Below are 16,472 nucleotides of genomic sequence, written 5' to 3' on the forward strand. Positions count from 1 at the left end.
TATCACCTAATGCTTACTTCATGTTGCTACTAGTACTTCAATAAAGAGATTGTACGTGGCACTGTAGAATCATGTTGAACCGCCCATGTTTAAGACCCATAAATACATAAATTTTCACCAGACCTGACACATGTGCAAAATTTCATGAAGGCGGAAGTGCAGCTTATCCTTGTTGACACAGGGCTGGACAGTTCGTCATTCCATCTTATGGCTAAAGGAGAAAACATGGTTTTACAGTGGCCTTGCACACAGACTACAGGCAACTTTGCAGATGTTGTCTATAAGTTGTTGTTGGTTATTGTCACCAAGAGGCAGTGTCACAAACAATCGGTCTGTGTGCTACTCTTGTTTGTGCTGTTATTGGTCCTTGCCAGCCACAGAGAAGAGCGGGTTATAACATACAAAAAAGCTGAAGCAAAACTGTATAAAAAAATGACAAGAGTATGGAAAGGCTTTGAAAAATCTGGAATAGCAACGACAGCACATTGCCATTCACTGCTCCAGACAAATAGCTACATTGGGCTGCACAGCCTAGTTAGAGGTGCCTTTACTTGGGAGAATTTCTATAGAAAGAACTGTAGTATCTAGCCATCCCAAGGAATGTCCCTATCTCCCTTCTGGAGGTAGGTACAGGAAAGGTCAACAATGGCAGTAACCTTAGCCTCAACAGGATGAATCTGGTCATAAAGGTTCCTTCAAAAGTTAGGTGACAGTGGCCTTGCCAAACTCACATGTTGCCAAGTTTAGTGTCAGAGAAGCTTCTGCTAATCAATCAAAAAAAATGATTCATTGTTGCAATGTGCTATGCCCAGCGGGGAGAATAAATAACCACATCAACCAGATAAATATTGCAGTTTGAAACATTACCCAGGACAGTGGTCATTAGCCTTTGAAAGGTCACAGGTGCATTTTTCATCTCAAAAGGCCATCACAGTACACTGCAAAAAGTGATCAGGCATAACAAATGCTGAGACTTCAGAAGCTCTTTCAGCAAGTAGGATTTGCCAGTAACCTGTAAGGAGGTCTAACTTACTGACATCTGTTGCTGAGCTGATGCTGTCTATACAGTCCTCAGCATGAGCTATCGGAAAAAAAACCGACACTAGCTGTGTCCCAAAACGTAGGCCGAATCCTTCGGAGGACCCGGCATGCGCGGTCTACGTGGGCCAGGTCCTTCGAAGACCGAAAAAGCCGGAAGTGCGAGGTTGTGAAATGCGACAGTCTAGCCTTCAGATTTGCGTCACCGCTGTCTCGGTGGAGTTTAATAAACTCAGCCGTCTGCTCTTTGCTATCTAAAATATAACAGGACACTGGGGTAAATTCTCGACCGTCTCACACTTCTGTTTAATCAGTTTTCTGTTTGACGTTTATTCAGCTGTGTGAAAATCCCGGAGGAACCCACCCGAGGGATTAATAAAGTTTTATTTAATCTAATCTAATCTAATAACTTTGATCTCAGCCAAACCGATTTACTGCAGAACAAATAAAACACCGAAAAAAGCCAAACAATTACATTTTTAAGTTATCCGAGTGACTTATATATTATCTTTAACCTGAGTAGCGAAAGACAGCGGGGGTCTGAAAACGATGAAGCCGGGAGTCCGCTGCTCTCACCGGGTCGAGTGACCATTGAACCCCCCAGCTAGCTATCGAGCGGGTGGGTAACAGACGTCTCCGAAAACGTCGGAGCAGTTTTGCAAATATGCGATGTCTTGATAAACCAAGCAGATATTTGAAGTTTACACGGCTACTTTCTCGCCTTAAAATATGTTAAAAGTTTATTTTGTGACCCAGAAAGATTAATAAGAGTAATATTAAAACTTAATAGCGGCCGCCATTGTTGGAAACTGGAATTGGCTGGGCCGCGCTATGAATTCTGGGATAATGTGGGCCACACCTGACCCATCCTTCAAATTCGGGGAAATGAAGGACGCATTTGTTGGCTGCATTTGAAGGAGTCGACGAATTTGGACAGCCTTCGTCGCCTGGCTGTGACGTAATCGGCCTTCAAATGTGGCCTCCGAAGGATGCAGCCTACGTTTTGGTACTCAGCTACTGTCTGCGTTCACTTTACGGAAGCCTGTGAGGAAGCGTCGAGTGCCATCTGAGTTTGCCATGACCAGACAGGGAGAACTCAGTGGACTAGAATTAGGTTTGCTTATGCTGTGTTCCAGCGAGTACTTTACTACCTTCTTCATCATCTCTTTCAATTCAAATGTTATTTAATTTAAAATTTAATTTGAAGTGCGCCGCTATGACAGCAAATCACCTTTGCTACACAGATGTTATTCCTCCCAAGAAGGTTCTTTCTGAAACTTAAGTCAAACGGATCAGTTGTCATGCTCACAGCTGTTAACAGACCCAAAAACCAAACAGTCTCCAAAACCAAACTTCCACCATCTAGTGCTGGTATGAGAAGTCCTCGACATGGGCTCCCAACTATGTTACATTCCCGAAATGGTCTACAGGTAAAGGGAGTAACATAATACTAGATGGGGGAACATGAGGAGTTTGTTTGGGTTGGTTTAAACAATTTATTGCCAAAATGTTAACAATGAAGCATAAGGCGAGTACACCAAACAAAAAAAGCTCTAACTTAAAACTCCATCAACAAATTACCTTAGTTAAAAGAAAGGTTACAAATCTATACATCAACTACATATCAACCAAAGAAAAATAGGAGAAAAAGGTGTACGTCAAAAGAAAATGGCAGCTCTCCCAAGAGAAGGCAGAACAACTAAGGATAAATCATTCAGGTTTAGCAAGAAAAAAACAAGCAAGCCAGAAACTTAGGAAAGCTAACAAAAACAGGTAAGGCTTCACTCAAAAACAAATGCTGCTCTAACAACCAAAAAATTGGTCAGCTTTTATCAACTTTGGAGAGCACCCATTGGCTGCAGGACTCCGACTTCAGCCAAGGACATGAAAAACAAGATCATCAAGAGTCAGTAGTAGGGAAGGGTGGAAGTCAGGACCTAGAAGCAGCACGGTAAATATTTCCTCATCCTAATCTTTATATTTTTTAAAAGGAATATAATACCTGTTTTTGGAGATATTTGGAAGAAATTCACAGAAGCACAGGGAGTACATAAAAAAAAAGAACAAGCAGGAAAACCCCGACTGAAATTTAAGTGAGGAACCTTTCTGTGAGGTGAGAGTGCTAAGCACAGCACCACTCTGCCTTCATTTAAACTGTAACCAGGTTTTAATCATAGTCACACAATTCTGTAATTGCTACTTGAAATTAATTGGGCTTTTAGCAGCTCCTGAATACAAAATACAAGAGAGAATTTTAAAAGGAAGCTGAGCAACGTCATGTCTTCTAGTGCTAAAATTGGCCGTATTTGTGATAGAACTTCATAAAGGTAACAACACCTGAGTAGGAGCGCCTTTAAAGGTTACATTTGGACAGAGTCGGCTAACAAGCAGCCAGTGATCTAGATGTTAACTCTTGAGAATAAGTGTAACTTAAAATGTCCACCAAAGAAAAAAATCTTTCCAGTTTTTCCGTATAATATTAACACAGCATTAATAATGCTTTTACTTTAAAAGGGCAGAATACAGTGTCTTCTGTAGTTGTGTCGACTTTGGCCAATGTAGAAACATCCAGCTGCTATAGCAGTGGCCTGGCAACAGCTGCCTCAGGCTTCACTCTCATAGGGGAATGTTAGGGTCTCTGTGCTGGGTCATGTCTTCTCTGAGAGGACATCTGCTCCAGTCAGACTCCCTGTGTATCTCCCTGGTGTCCTAATGTGTGTGTGCGTGTGTATGTGTGTCTTTAATGGTAGGTAGAAAGCAGGAGGCCAGAAAGTCCTGTGTCCCTGCTGTAGACCATATGCCAAGTGTTACACCACAACCCCTCCTTCAGCCATCCTTAATGTAGCCTTTTAAATTATGAAAGAAAGTTCTGGTTAGCTTGAGCCATAAGCTTTCCTGGTAATTCCAATGTAATCTAGGTCATTTTCATCAGTCAAAAAGCATCATCCTGGTTTTCTCCATTTCATACTCTAAACCTATGATCTTAAAGTGAATGGCTTTTAAGACCAGAGCAGTCATGTTTTGTTACATTAGCTCATTTCATCATATTAGCTTAGCCCATTCACAGCCAGTATTCATTATTGCATGTATTGCAGAATGTGTTAAAGGAAACTGCTGTTCCTTTAAAGAGAGGAAAAAAAAAGAGTATTTAAGGTAGGTACCAGCTATCACTGTCCACAAATGCCACTGTTAGGATTGCAGAGGAACGTTTCTTCCTTTGATAACCATCAGCTGAGCAGGCGCTGTCATTATGCAAAGTATGAGCACTAGAAAAAGAGGCAGACACTGCGGGAGTGCACAGGTGTCAATCCCGCTGTAGCGAATGGTCCAATAGGACACTCGTTGATTGATAGCTGAATGCTAACAGAGCTCAGCACGCTAATGCACGCCACGGGACATCTATAGTCGGTGGTGGCTGTCTGTGTGTGAGGCAGAACAAAGCACTGTCATCCATCAATCCGTGTCACCCAGTCTCTGATCCCGAGTATATAAATGTTGCATCATCCTGTCCTCTCAAGTCCAGTCATGCAGAGATCCCTGGATGCACTGATTCATTGGAGATCAGTAATGAACTGTTCAGAGAAGGAAGGATGACCTTGCCTGTAGAGGAATAAATCCTCACAATTCAGGCTACAATGTGCATGTCTTACTTTCCTTTTTTTGTCAATTTCAAATATAGTTAATTATCAGAAAGCATTTTAACTTGAGAAGTAATTTCTTCAGATTTTCCTGAGGCTTCAGTTAAGATCACATTATCCTTTTTATAATCTACACAGCACTCTGGCTGTAGACTTACTGCTATAATCCCCTTTGCCATAAGGGGGAGCTCAAAGGCAAAGTGCCTAATGCAGGATTCAGGAAGGGCCAACATAATGGTAGATTTTCCTCTGCGTTGGCCCAGTGGAATACCAGCATTTCAGTTGTGGATGCTAAAATTGAAGCTGGACTCTTTTTTGTTACCCCACAGAACCAAGAAAATGTTTTTAATAGTTGGTTCTTAAATAGTTGCTGATTTTGTCAGGTCCAAAGCGCCATTTTAAGTGTTTTCAGTCACTTGATTGAAGCAAAAATGTCTCAAATAACCATTTGATTCAGACAAAACCCAGTCACAGTCCACTCGTTACCAAGCACACAGGTTGAAAGGACATAGATGCTCCATTTAAAAAGTGATCGATGCAGAGATCACTGAAGATCTTTGGTGGAACAAGTTGCTATGAGCTGGTTAAAGATATTGATCCCATGATTGATTCTCTGATTGAGTCATGACAAGTCTTTCTTTGCCACCACACGCCACTGAGCGAACTTTAGCTTCAATGACTAAATGGATTAAGGGTAAGCTGAGAGCAAATCACCAGCATCCAGTCACTTTGACTTCACTTTTTTAAAAAGAAAAAATTGGTACATTAGTGAAACTTTGCACACTCTTAAAGGGCCAGATGTTTAATTAATAACATTTTACTTCATAGCTTTTTACACTTAACTGACTACTTTTTGCTGTGGTTGCACTTAAGTGAAGAATGTTAATGTTTTTACCCCACAGGATGTTTACGACCCTAGTTATTGTCCATGAAATGGCTTTTCCTTTGTCATCTCTAAAACTCTCAATTTATAGCTCATGCACCTTTTTTTTTCTCTTCGGCTGCAGCAGCAGTAGCAGCTATTTGCTGCGTTGTCCTCTGACAATGACTCTTTTTCCATCTCTCCCTCCTGTCGTCTATCTCAATCCTTCTCTTTCATTGTCTGTTTACTTCTTACCGTCATCCATGCAGCATCACTCTTTCTCCTCTGGCAATGAGCTATTCTGTCTTCTCTCTCTGCTGCCTTCTCTCTCACTCATCCTCTTGACTGGTAATAACAGCTTATCTTCTCCCCCCCCCCTGTATCTTGCAGGGTACATCAGATCCTCAGTGCGTTGTCTGGGACTATGGAAACCCGTAAGTTACTCACAGTGACTCTGACACTCGTGTAAATGTTTGTGTGTACAGTGCAGAAATACATGTCTGTCAGTCAAAAAAAAAAAAATCCAAATGATTGTGTGTGTGTGTGCGTGTGTCAATGTTTATCTCGCATGTGTGTTCATGCCCAGTCAGATTCATTTTATTAATGATCTGATAACATTGTAATGAAGTTCTCAGAGTTTGTCTTAATTAAATTAGTCAGTGGGAACAAACACCGTTATTTCACTGCTGCTAACAGTTCAACTGCAGGCTAACTCAGAACTCCTCTGTGGGTGCAGCTTTTTCTCTGTTGCAGTTCTCTTGTGTAGCGTTTACCTTGTTGGCAGTTTAATTTGCATTTCTTTACTTCTTAACAGACATACTATCTAAGTACATCACAGACAGTTTTCTTTTTTTCTTTGCTCTGTATTGTGGGCCAGCTGGTGAACTAAATAATATAAACCAGGACAATTGATCATCCTGCATTTACCATTAACCCACATATTGATCAGATAGTCTGTCAATACCAAAGTTAATCTTAAAACCAGGCTTTGGTTTCAGTTCATGGCCTAGTTACACTTTAAGTATAAACGCAAAATTAAGGAAATTTGTTTTTGGCCAGTTATTTCTTTGTTGTAACAGTCTTGCTTGAGAATAAAGCTTATACCATTGGAAAGCCTTCATTTTCCCTTAAATGATGCTGTGTTTTGTGAGGGGGTTGAGTTGATTACGTGGGTTGCACAGTGAAAAACTTACCAAATCTTTTCTTCCAATGCCAAACAGCTTATTCTGCTATTGACTATTGTTTGATGCCATTTATTGGATTGGATGGTTGAAGTCTGAAGAAACAAGGCATATTGTCAATCTGTAAATGTATTCATTTTTAAAAATGGGGGTTCAGCAGCATGTGGACCCGAACAGTATTTGTTACAAGTCAGCCAACACACCACAATGACTGACTTGCAACAAATGCTGGTTGAAGAACCGGTTGGTTAGGTGAGCAGTCTACCAACCTACCAGGGTCAGTGAATCAAATCTGGGCTCTTAGAGGCACTGTGTTGAATGAAGGATTTGCCTGATTTGTCCTATTATTTGTGTGATGTGTGTTTTGAATGTTAGATAAAAGTGCTTAGGTGTAGATAAAGAAGCACTCTATGAATGTGTGAGTGTTATTGGATGAAAGAAAGCAAGCACTTTGAGTACTCAAATTAAGTAGAAAGGTGCTATATAAGTACCAGTGCCTTTAATGTAGTGAGTGTGGGTAATCAACTGTATGAAAGATGGGAGATGTTGTTAGATCCTGGATATCAATTTAACATTTGAGCAATGCTCGTGAATTTTTTTTACTGATTTTTTTTGTTCTGGCTGTGAATCTGGCTGTAGTTCATTTAAAAATGCTAGAGCTGTATTGTAGCATAACAAATAACTAAAAGCTAATGATCATCTGTTGTGCCTCAAAGGAGACCCCTAATGATGTGCAGAAAATTAAAGGTAGCCATTAAGTGTGGTAACTCTAAATTGGTCACACACTGAAGCATGTATTAAAATCATTAAAAGTGTGCACGCTATCGACAGTCCCCAAAGCATCGAAAACATGTCATTAATGGAAGAAAATTCCAGTACCAGTATTGCCACATTCATTCTCTCCCAGTTCAGTAATGTTGGACCTTGGAATCTTTAAACCAAACGAATTAAGATATTTAAAGTTTTGCACTTGTTGATATTTGTGTTAACGGATTTTACATCCCAAATTCTTAACCTGTGTATGTTTTAGACTGAAATTTGGCATAATAGTCTGCTCTGGTAGGAGTTCTTGTTAACCTAGACCAGCACTAAAATTCAAAAAATGAAGTAATTTAGTTTAGATTGTTGAGTGCCTTTGTAACTTTACAGGTAACTCGCCATCTTGCACCAACAAAGTCACTATTTGTGAAGGAATTTCATAATTTCACATTTCAAGTAGGTTCTAGTTTGATTCTGAATGTAAATTGGTGATGTGAATTCCTGTATATACAAATGACAACAGATTGCAAATGCCAATTCATCAGTTCTTTAGCTCATTGTCACAAATAGAATATAACTGCCCTATCTTCTTATCCATCTATTTTATTGTTTTGTTTCACCACCATCTTGACCAAAGTCATTTTGAAGATGGCAATTGATTGCAAGTGATCACAAACCTGTTTCCTGTCTTCACAGCAGCTATTTCAAAAGCAATGAGATTGCAATCATTTATGTCATGCTGCGGTCTCCACCCATGCTTTCTTCTAGCTTGACTGTAACATTAGCTGCAATTCTGACAGACCAGATGAGCTAAATACAAGTTCACAAAAGCTCATGGCCCAGCTACAATCCTCTGCACAACTGCAATCTGCAAGCTGATTCACAACCCACTTGCACCCCCGATCCTCATCTCATGTTGTATCGTACAATTTGGTTTAGTTCAATTGTATTTATGTAGCACCAGATCACAATAAAAGTTGGTTCATGGCACTTTATATCGTAAGGTAAAGACTCTACATTAACAGGGAGAAAACACCAACAACAATCCCTGTATGTCACTGGGGTGACAGTGGAAAGGAAAAAATCCCTTTTAACATTAAGAAACCTCCGGCAGAACCGCTCAGGGAGGGGCAGCTATCTGCAACCATTCAACCGGTTGGGGGTGAGGAGAGGAAGCCTTTACTTAATGTAATATCTGTTGTCTCTGTTGTCATTGTCGTGTTAAGTGCTAGGGATTGTGCTGCTCTTCTTGCCATCTTTGACTTTTCATGAGTGTATTTGGAAGATCAAGAAGGTGCCACAACAAAGTAATTTTGCCAAATAATAAATTAGTATAGGCTGAAATATCAATAATCTTTTTGCTAAAGTGGTCCTGCCTGAACTGCCATTAACCCAACAGCTTCGATATAAACATGACATACTTCCTCTTTTTGTAGCTTTTAACCTTGACCCATGGCCTTCATCATCATATAAAGTTTAAAAGTTGAATTATTCTCATGACAACAGATTAAACTCTGGGGTTAGAAACCCCAGCACAAGTGAGCGAATGTGACCTGAGTACAGACTGACAGTGATGTCATTTTTATTGTCAATAAAAATACAATGATGATATCACTTTTCTTCAAAATGTATTTGCTAATCCAGTTGGGCTGTATGAGAATATAAATTATTTTTGGAAACATATTTGACATATGATGATTCACAGCAACCGATAACTTAAGAATTGAATTTGTCAGAGGGCCATCACTGAAGACCTTCCTGTCTAATGTGACAACAAGACGGATGACAGAAAATTCAGGTCAGCTCAAATTCTCCCTGGAGATCCCATTAGTTTACACAGTTCTAGAAGAGTACTCTCTGGTGACCAAAGCACACAATGGGAGTGCAGGTTTGCAGGGACAGGATAAGACGTTGTAACTTATCAAACTACCCCTTCTCCATTAAGGCAGGAGAGGAACAATGCTTGGCAAAGTCAATTAACTAGCTGGCAGATTACAGCTGCAATCAAATTAAATTTGCAGACATGACGAGGGCAGAGAGCCAAGCAGAATATAAAGTGGCGAGATGGCAGTGATGTCAACCAATCAAAAACGTGCGTGCACCAGAAGGAATGCATTCTTTGGTTTGTTCTTTTGGTTTTAGGCTTTACTAATGTGCTTGTAGAAATCTAAAGATGCGTACAGACAAATATCCTGACCTCGGTTGATTTGACATATTTATATCGGCATGCCACAGATACAGTGTTTAATTACATTTAGCATGCTTTATGGCTGCTTTCGATATCCTGTACCGAGAAAACATAATCAGCCAAAAAAAGAATGTTTCACTCGCAAGTACCGAACCAAGGTAGGAGCATAAGGGAGTATCTGCATTTTTAATGCTTATATCAGCCAGCTACTCTCAAAAATTGTCGAGGATAGGTTGTTGTTGATGCTTACACATTAAACCCATGTACAGACTTGAAATTCTCAGTATAAACAGCTTATAAACAAGTGCTCATAACATCATCTTTGGGTGCACAGAGGCGTCTATGGAAATGTGTGAGGCAGTGTAATGAAGGCAGGTGGTACATTTCAGCCAGAGGAAGTCAAAAATGAATTTCAAAATCTGATGATCACCTGTACAATTTATGTGCAAAAAAATCTGTAAATTGCTCAGAGAGCAAGTAGGCAGACAGACAGACAGGCATACAGGCACCAATACCATATCAGTCTTACTATATTTGTTTCCCTATGCCGGACGCCAGATCCTGAAAAAAGATTGGCATTAGTGTACAGTTGATATGGGTGGAGAATTCACAGGATAACACCTCTCTCATCCTGTCTCAGTAACTAGCCACAAGCTTTTGATGGTTGAGCAGGAGGCTGGCGAGATGTAGAGAACGTATAGATAGTAGCGTGGAAACAAGGCAGACATGGCAGCAGCTGAACCAGACAGAGGCAGAAAGGGGAGATGGAAGAAAAAGCTTTGCCACTCCATGACCTGTATATGGAGACTATATTTAGTGCACCCAAATGCATCCACATTTGAAACACAGATTATATTCTCTCTGTATCGTTTACCCCCCTCTTTTGTTAAAATACCCACATTGATGATGTACACTTACTTGGAGATTAGGCATCACACTGAGGCTCAAATCTGCAAAGCCTATTGTCATCCCCATCACAATTGTGTGTGCGCGCATGTTTTTTCTGCAGTGGTGTTCTATTTAGAAATCTGCCAGCCATTTCAGCGGAAGCTCACTCCCATTTGCGCTCTCGCTCTCTCTCTCAGCTGGCTAAGTTGGCCGACAGTGTGTGGCACTCACAGTTCATCTCAGTATTTATGTGCGCGTGTTTATTTATTTATTTAGCCCCTAACAGGCCCATATGTCGGTACCATCTGCCCACCCAAATCGTTGAGCTCGCCATCCCTCCCAGTCTTCCCCCGTGTGCCTGTCCCCTCAACCAAGTCTCAACCTGTTTTCATTTGCCTCGCTGCCTTGAATGGAAGCTGCTACATTTAGCCCTCATAAAAGTTTTACACGCTTCAAAACTAGAAGCTCAGGTAAGCAAACGGCAGCTATTACGAGAGAACGCATTGCGTGAACATGTATGGCGGTATTGTACACAAGGCCCTGAGATAAAAATAGAAATAATAACTAAGTCAGTCTTGGTCATCCAACCTCCTCTTGCTTATTTTCTGCCCTGTTTCTCTCTTCTGCTGGGATACGATAGCAGGTGTTCAGCTGGTCTTTGCTGTGGTTCCTGACCTTGCTGCTAGCTTCTCTGGGATTTGACCCTCACTAAGGGGGGGTTCAGTCAGATATCCCACTGAAGTACTAACACAGCGACTTCCACACACTCACTCTGGTGTAAAGAATGAGTCGCAATATGGGTTGCTGTAATTTTGTTAGATATTTGAAAGATGTGCCAGCATCCGTAGGATATACATTACATCACTAAGACATTTAGTTTTTTCTTTATTACTCATGTGTTACTATTCCAATAGAAGCAATCTCCTGCCATGGAAGTGACAAAGCAGAAATAGTTTGGCTCACAGAGATTTCAAAACATGCATAAGAATGAAACCCAGCAGTGGGAGATAAATGTAATATACACTTTAGATGGATGGATGGCAGTAAGCTTATGAAAGGCTGAAGGTCATTTAATTCTTTCGCTAATCCCCACGGTCTTCAGCTTGATCGGGGAACAGTGGTTAAAGACCCAAGCAACCCACTCTGCCCCTCTGCCACCCATCGCTGCCATAGAGTAATAAAACCCGATGTGCAGTGCAAGTAGCTCTAACATCAACAATCTGACACGGTAGATTGGGGCTTGCTTTGGGCTCAGACTGATCTGGCGCCACTATCGGCTTTGGCATTGGCAGGTTCCAACCTTAAATGAAGTAAAAAGTCAAAGACATATTCTGCACACTGCCAAAAAAACCAGCGGGGCACAAATCTGGCCAAATTGTAATCGCATTTACTTTACAGAAAAGCATAGAGGCAAGTAGCAATGAGCCAAGTGGATGACACTTTTAATTCTCATATTGGGAAGCTTTGGGCTCTGTCATGTGGCCCCTATTAGTCGCTTGTGAATCAAACAACGGAGTAAATGAAGGAATTGATTTAAAAATATGCAGAGTATTGTCTGTCCTTCTTGGATATAACGCTTGCCTGAAAGTCTAAGTATGTATCACATTGAGTTGTGCATTGTCCTTTTTACTCACACACTCACAGTAAAGAACTTTCAAACTCGTTTTTTGTATTATTCCTTGAAAAAATCCTAAATACTGCCTACATGACCCTTTATTTACATTTCCTACATGGACAGTGTTTTTCTCTCAAGTTATTTAAAGAGATGTATGAGTTACAGCATTGCAGCTTAAGCAGACATGCTGTTTATTTCATGTTGGCCAGAAACTGTTTCTCTAGTGCAGCCTAGCTTTAGCTTAGTGCATTTTGGGATATGTAGTACACCCTCCTTCAACCTTAAGTAGGTTAGGTTAAATACTGTTATCTCAGAGATGGTAAATTAAATATAAATATATTGAGCGATTTGTTTGCAAAAGGCAAAAATGTGCTATTATACAGTGTGCATCAGATAATACAGTGGAAATGATAAGTACATTATACACCCACTTCATTGTGTTTTGTTTCAGTTTTTATTAAACCTATTTTTAGATTTCTCAGGAGTCATAGCTAACAACAAGTTACTTACCTGTTTTTTCTTTTTAAATCTAGCTCTCCAACAAAAGAATTGCAACATTTTTACTTGTGCATCGTGGGTTTTTTTCCACTATTGTTGCAGACTAAGATTAAACAGAAATGCAAACACACACACACACACACACACACACACACACACACACACACACACACACACACACACACACACACAGAAGCAGCAGAGCCACCAGGAGGAGGGGTGGATGGCTGATACGGCTTGCTCCACTTTTCCATCTGACAGAGCAAAAGGGATCAAGACTGTGTCAAATAGCGAGTCAGCACGGGAAGAGGGAGTCGGCCAGGCTTATGCGGGCTCTGTCTCCATTGACTGTTAAAGGCATGGACAGGCTCTCAGTTAGTTTCTCCAACTATCACAACTGTCCCCAGGGAGCATGTTAATGTGGGAGTTTCAATTCTCAGTGCAAAAAGCTGGGGTGACTAGTTGAGGACTGTCGGTTTTAGGTTACTTTTGATGCCTGTAAGTAGATTTTTCATAGGTAAGGAAGATTCTGCTTTCTTATTTGGGTGAAGTAGTTATATAAGGAAGAACTTGTTTATTCTACATTCAGTAATTTTTCTTCCTTCATGCATTACTGATTGGTTGATGTTGTTGATTTCTTCATCATGTGACAAGTAACAGTGAAATGGAGCTTTAGCACTGGTGCTGTGTGTCTTGGGAATGTTTTAGAGGAAGATGTTGGTATTGATAGCGATTAGAAGGCTTGACTTGGACTGTGTGTTGGAATACTTTGCCTTGGCTGCTGGACCTGTAGAGTGTGAGGATTAGTAGGTAAGTAACATCTCCATCAGCTTAATACCTTATTATTTTTAGAGGCTTGTTATGGATGTTGTGTTAAGTTTTTCTGCCAATTATGCACTGCGAACATGCTCTTACAAGGTTCTGACCTTCAGCCAAGTGCAGTATTTGCCTTATGTCTATCTTACTAACTTCCACATTATCCTCTTTACTGTTATGTCGCTGAAAGTAGGCTGAGAGGGCACTGTGTTAGTCCATTATGAGACTAAGAGTTAGCACGATGCTTAGAGCATGTCCTGCTTTCAGAGAACCCCAAATCTTCCTCAGGTCTTTTTCAAGGTACCACATTCTTCATACATGCAGTGGTGGGAAAAAATGTGTGCCCCCTTCTTGATTTACAATTTTTTTGTATGTTTGTCATACTTAAATGTTTCAGGTCATCAAAAAAATTAAATAATAGACAGAGATAACACAAATAAATGCAGTTTCTAAATGAAGGTGTTTTTATTGTTTTTGTTATTAAATGGGGGAAAAATCCAAACCTACATTGCTCTGTGTGAAAAAGTGATTGCCCCCTAAACCTAATAACTGGTTGGGCCACACTTGGCGGCAGCAACAACTGCAATCGAGCATTTGAAGTAACTGGCATTGAAGGTTTTTTTAGCACTGTGGAGGAATTTTGGTCCACTCTTCTTTGCAGAATTGTTGTAATTCAGCCACATTGGAGGGCGTTTGGGCAGCTGCCTTTTTAAGGTCATGCCACAATCGGATTCAGGTCAGAACTTTGATTAGGCCACTCCAAAGTCTTCATTTTATTTTTCTTAAGCCTTTCAGAGGTGTACGTGCTGGTGTGTTTTGGATCACTGTCCTCCTGCAGAACCCAAATGTGCTTCAGCTTGAGCTCATGAATGGATGGCCGGACATTCTCCTTTAGGAAGTTTTGGTAGACAGCAGAATTCATGGTGCAAGTCTTCCAGGTCCTAAGGCAGCAAAACAGCCACAGAAACCACACTACCACCACCATGTTTTACTGTTGGTATGATGGTTCATTTCTGAAATGCTGTGCCAGATTTAATGGTACATACACCTTCCAAAAGGTTATACTTTTGTCTTGTGAGTCCACAAAATGCTTCCCAAAGGTCTTGGGGATCATAAAGATGTCTTTTTTGGCAAATGTGAGACAAGCCTTTGTGTTCTTTCTGGTTAGCAGTGGTCTTCTCCTTGAACTCCACCATGCAGATCATTTTTGTCCAGACTGATAGATGCCTCTGACTTGGTTTCTCTGGTGTTTCTTTAGATTGTGGCATAATGTGTTGCTTTTTGAGATCTTTTAGACTCTTTCACTCTGTCAGAAAGGTTCTATTTAAATGATTTCTTGTTTTGACAGTGAGTGTCTTTAGTAACAACTGAACTCTGAGTTACTTCATGATTTAATAAGAGGGACAATTACTTTTTCACACAGGGACAGGTAGGTTTGTATAACTTTTCTCTGTTAATCGATTAAATCATCATTTAAAAACTGGGTTTTGTATTTACTCTATTTGTTTGATGATCTGAAACATGTAATTGTGACAAATATGCAAAACACTAACAAATCAGGAAGGGGGTAAACACTTTTTCACACCACTGTATGCGGCATATTTGTGGTAACGCAGAGTGGAGGCAGGCAGAATGGCAGACCATTTATGGCTGTAGCTAAAATCTGTATGTCTAGCTTTCCTGTGTGCTCAGTAGCTTGCACACCAGGAAGGAAGATAATCCCGAGAAAGAAGCTTATAAATTAGCTTAAGGGCAGAGAGAAGCAGATTTGGATAGTAGAGGTCACTGACAAAGCATTCTCCCTACACAAGAATCGGGGAGGAATTAGGAAAGGGCATTTTGGTGACAACCATATAAAACATCAGACACGACAAGGATAATGAATAGTGAGCACGAACTGCGCATTGGTCTTTAATAACGACCTATTTCAATTTTCACTCGGCTGGAGGAGGAATAATGACGCTGTAAGCTGCCTTTATACATTTCTATAAAAAATATTTTGTAATATTCAAAGTCTGGCCTTGATATGGCTACTTTATCTTTTATGCCTGGATGACTGTCCTAGTTGGAAGAACACCTTGAGGAATTTCTTGGAATTTGGCACGAATGTTCACTCGGACTCAAGGCTAAGCTAATTAGATTCTGTTAGTTAAAGGTCAAGTTTTTGGCTTTAAATCAAGAATTCATAAGTGAATAATGGCTGTTAAATAAATAAATAAATAATCTAGCCTTTGTTTAACACCATAACTTAGGAACAAATAAGGAGAATTCGATCATAAGTCACATTTACACTAAACTTTGTTAGGCCCCTTGGAAGTGTGATCTTCTGTGCTTCAGAGGTGAAGATGTATGTGAAACATCTACATTTTAAAATCTGCTCATTACCAGCAACATCCAATTTTGTGCACTGTCACAGCTACATATTTGTGTTGTGTTAGAATTGGCTTTCCTGCCCAAACATTGATTGACTGATTGATTGATAATACTTTATTCATCCTGAGGAAAATTGGGTTAGGGCTGCCAGCCTTGCCAGCGCCATCTTACCCTTCCGACCATACATACTAGTGGTGCAACGGATCAAAAATCTCACGGTTCGGATCGGATCACGGTTTTAAGTCACGGATTGGATCAATTTTTGGATCTGCAAAAAAGAAAAAAAAGACAAAATTTTAACATTTACTTATTAACTTTTTAAGTATTTTTTGCCTATTAAAAACATTCAACTCAAGACTCATTCCACGCAATTATATAAAAACATATTAAGGTGCAATATAGGGCAGTACAGGGCTTTGTATAAACCACTCTGCTGTGATATAATGAGCGGTCACGGTCACGTAGCTTTCCATTGACCTGGAGGTCCACCCGTTTGCAGTTGGGCAATATAAGATGCCTGGGACAGTTCAGCCATAACTTTAAACTTTTCCTGCTCATACATGCCTGAGTACAATCTTGTCACTGAAGTGGAAGCGCAACGGGATATCATAGCGTG

At 40.3% G+C, this 16,472-nt stretch overlaps 1 protein-coding gene across 16 annotated transcripts in view; it reads left to right on the forward strand.

The window, feature by feature from the left end:
- adgrb2 (adhesion G protein-coupled receptor B2) overlaps positions 1–16,472 on the forward strand; it is a 260,606-nt gene that overhangs the window by 167,118 nt on the left and 77,016 nt on the right. For all 16 annotated transcript variants that reach the window (XM_065471127.1, XM_065471122.1, XM_065471125.1 and 13 more), the window contains one exon: positions 5,929–5,972. In XM_065471127.1, the coding sequence (XP_065327199.1) occupies positions 5,929–5,972 (44 nt within the window). The remainder of the gene's footprint in view (positions 1–5,928; positions 5,973–16,472) is intronic.

Source organism: Pelmatolapia mariae, linkage group LG22 (assembly GCF_036321145.2).
Source record: "Pelmatolapia mariae isolate MD_Pm_ZW linkage group LG22, Pm_UMD_F_2, whole genome shotgun sequence".
NCBI lineage: Eukaryota > Metazoa > Chordata > Actinopteri > Cichliformes > Cichlidae > Pelmatolapia > Pelmatolapia mariae.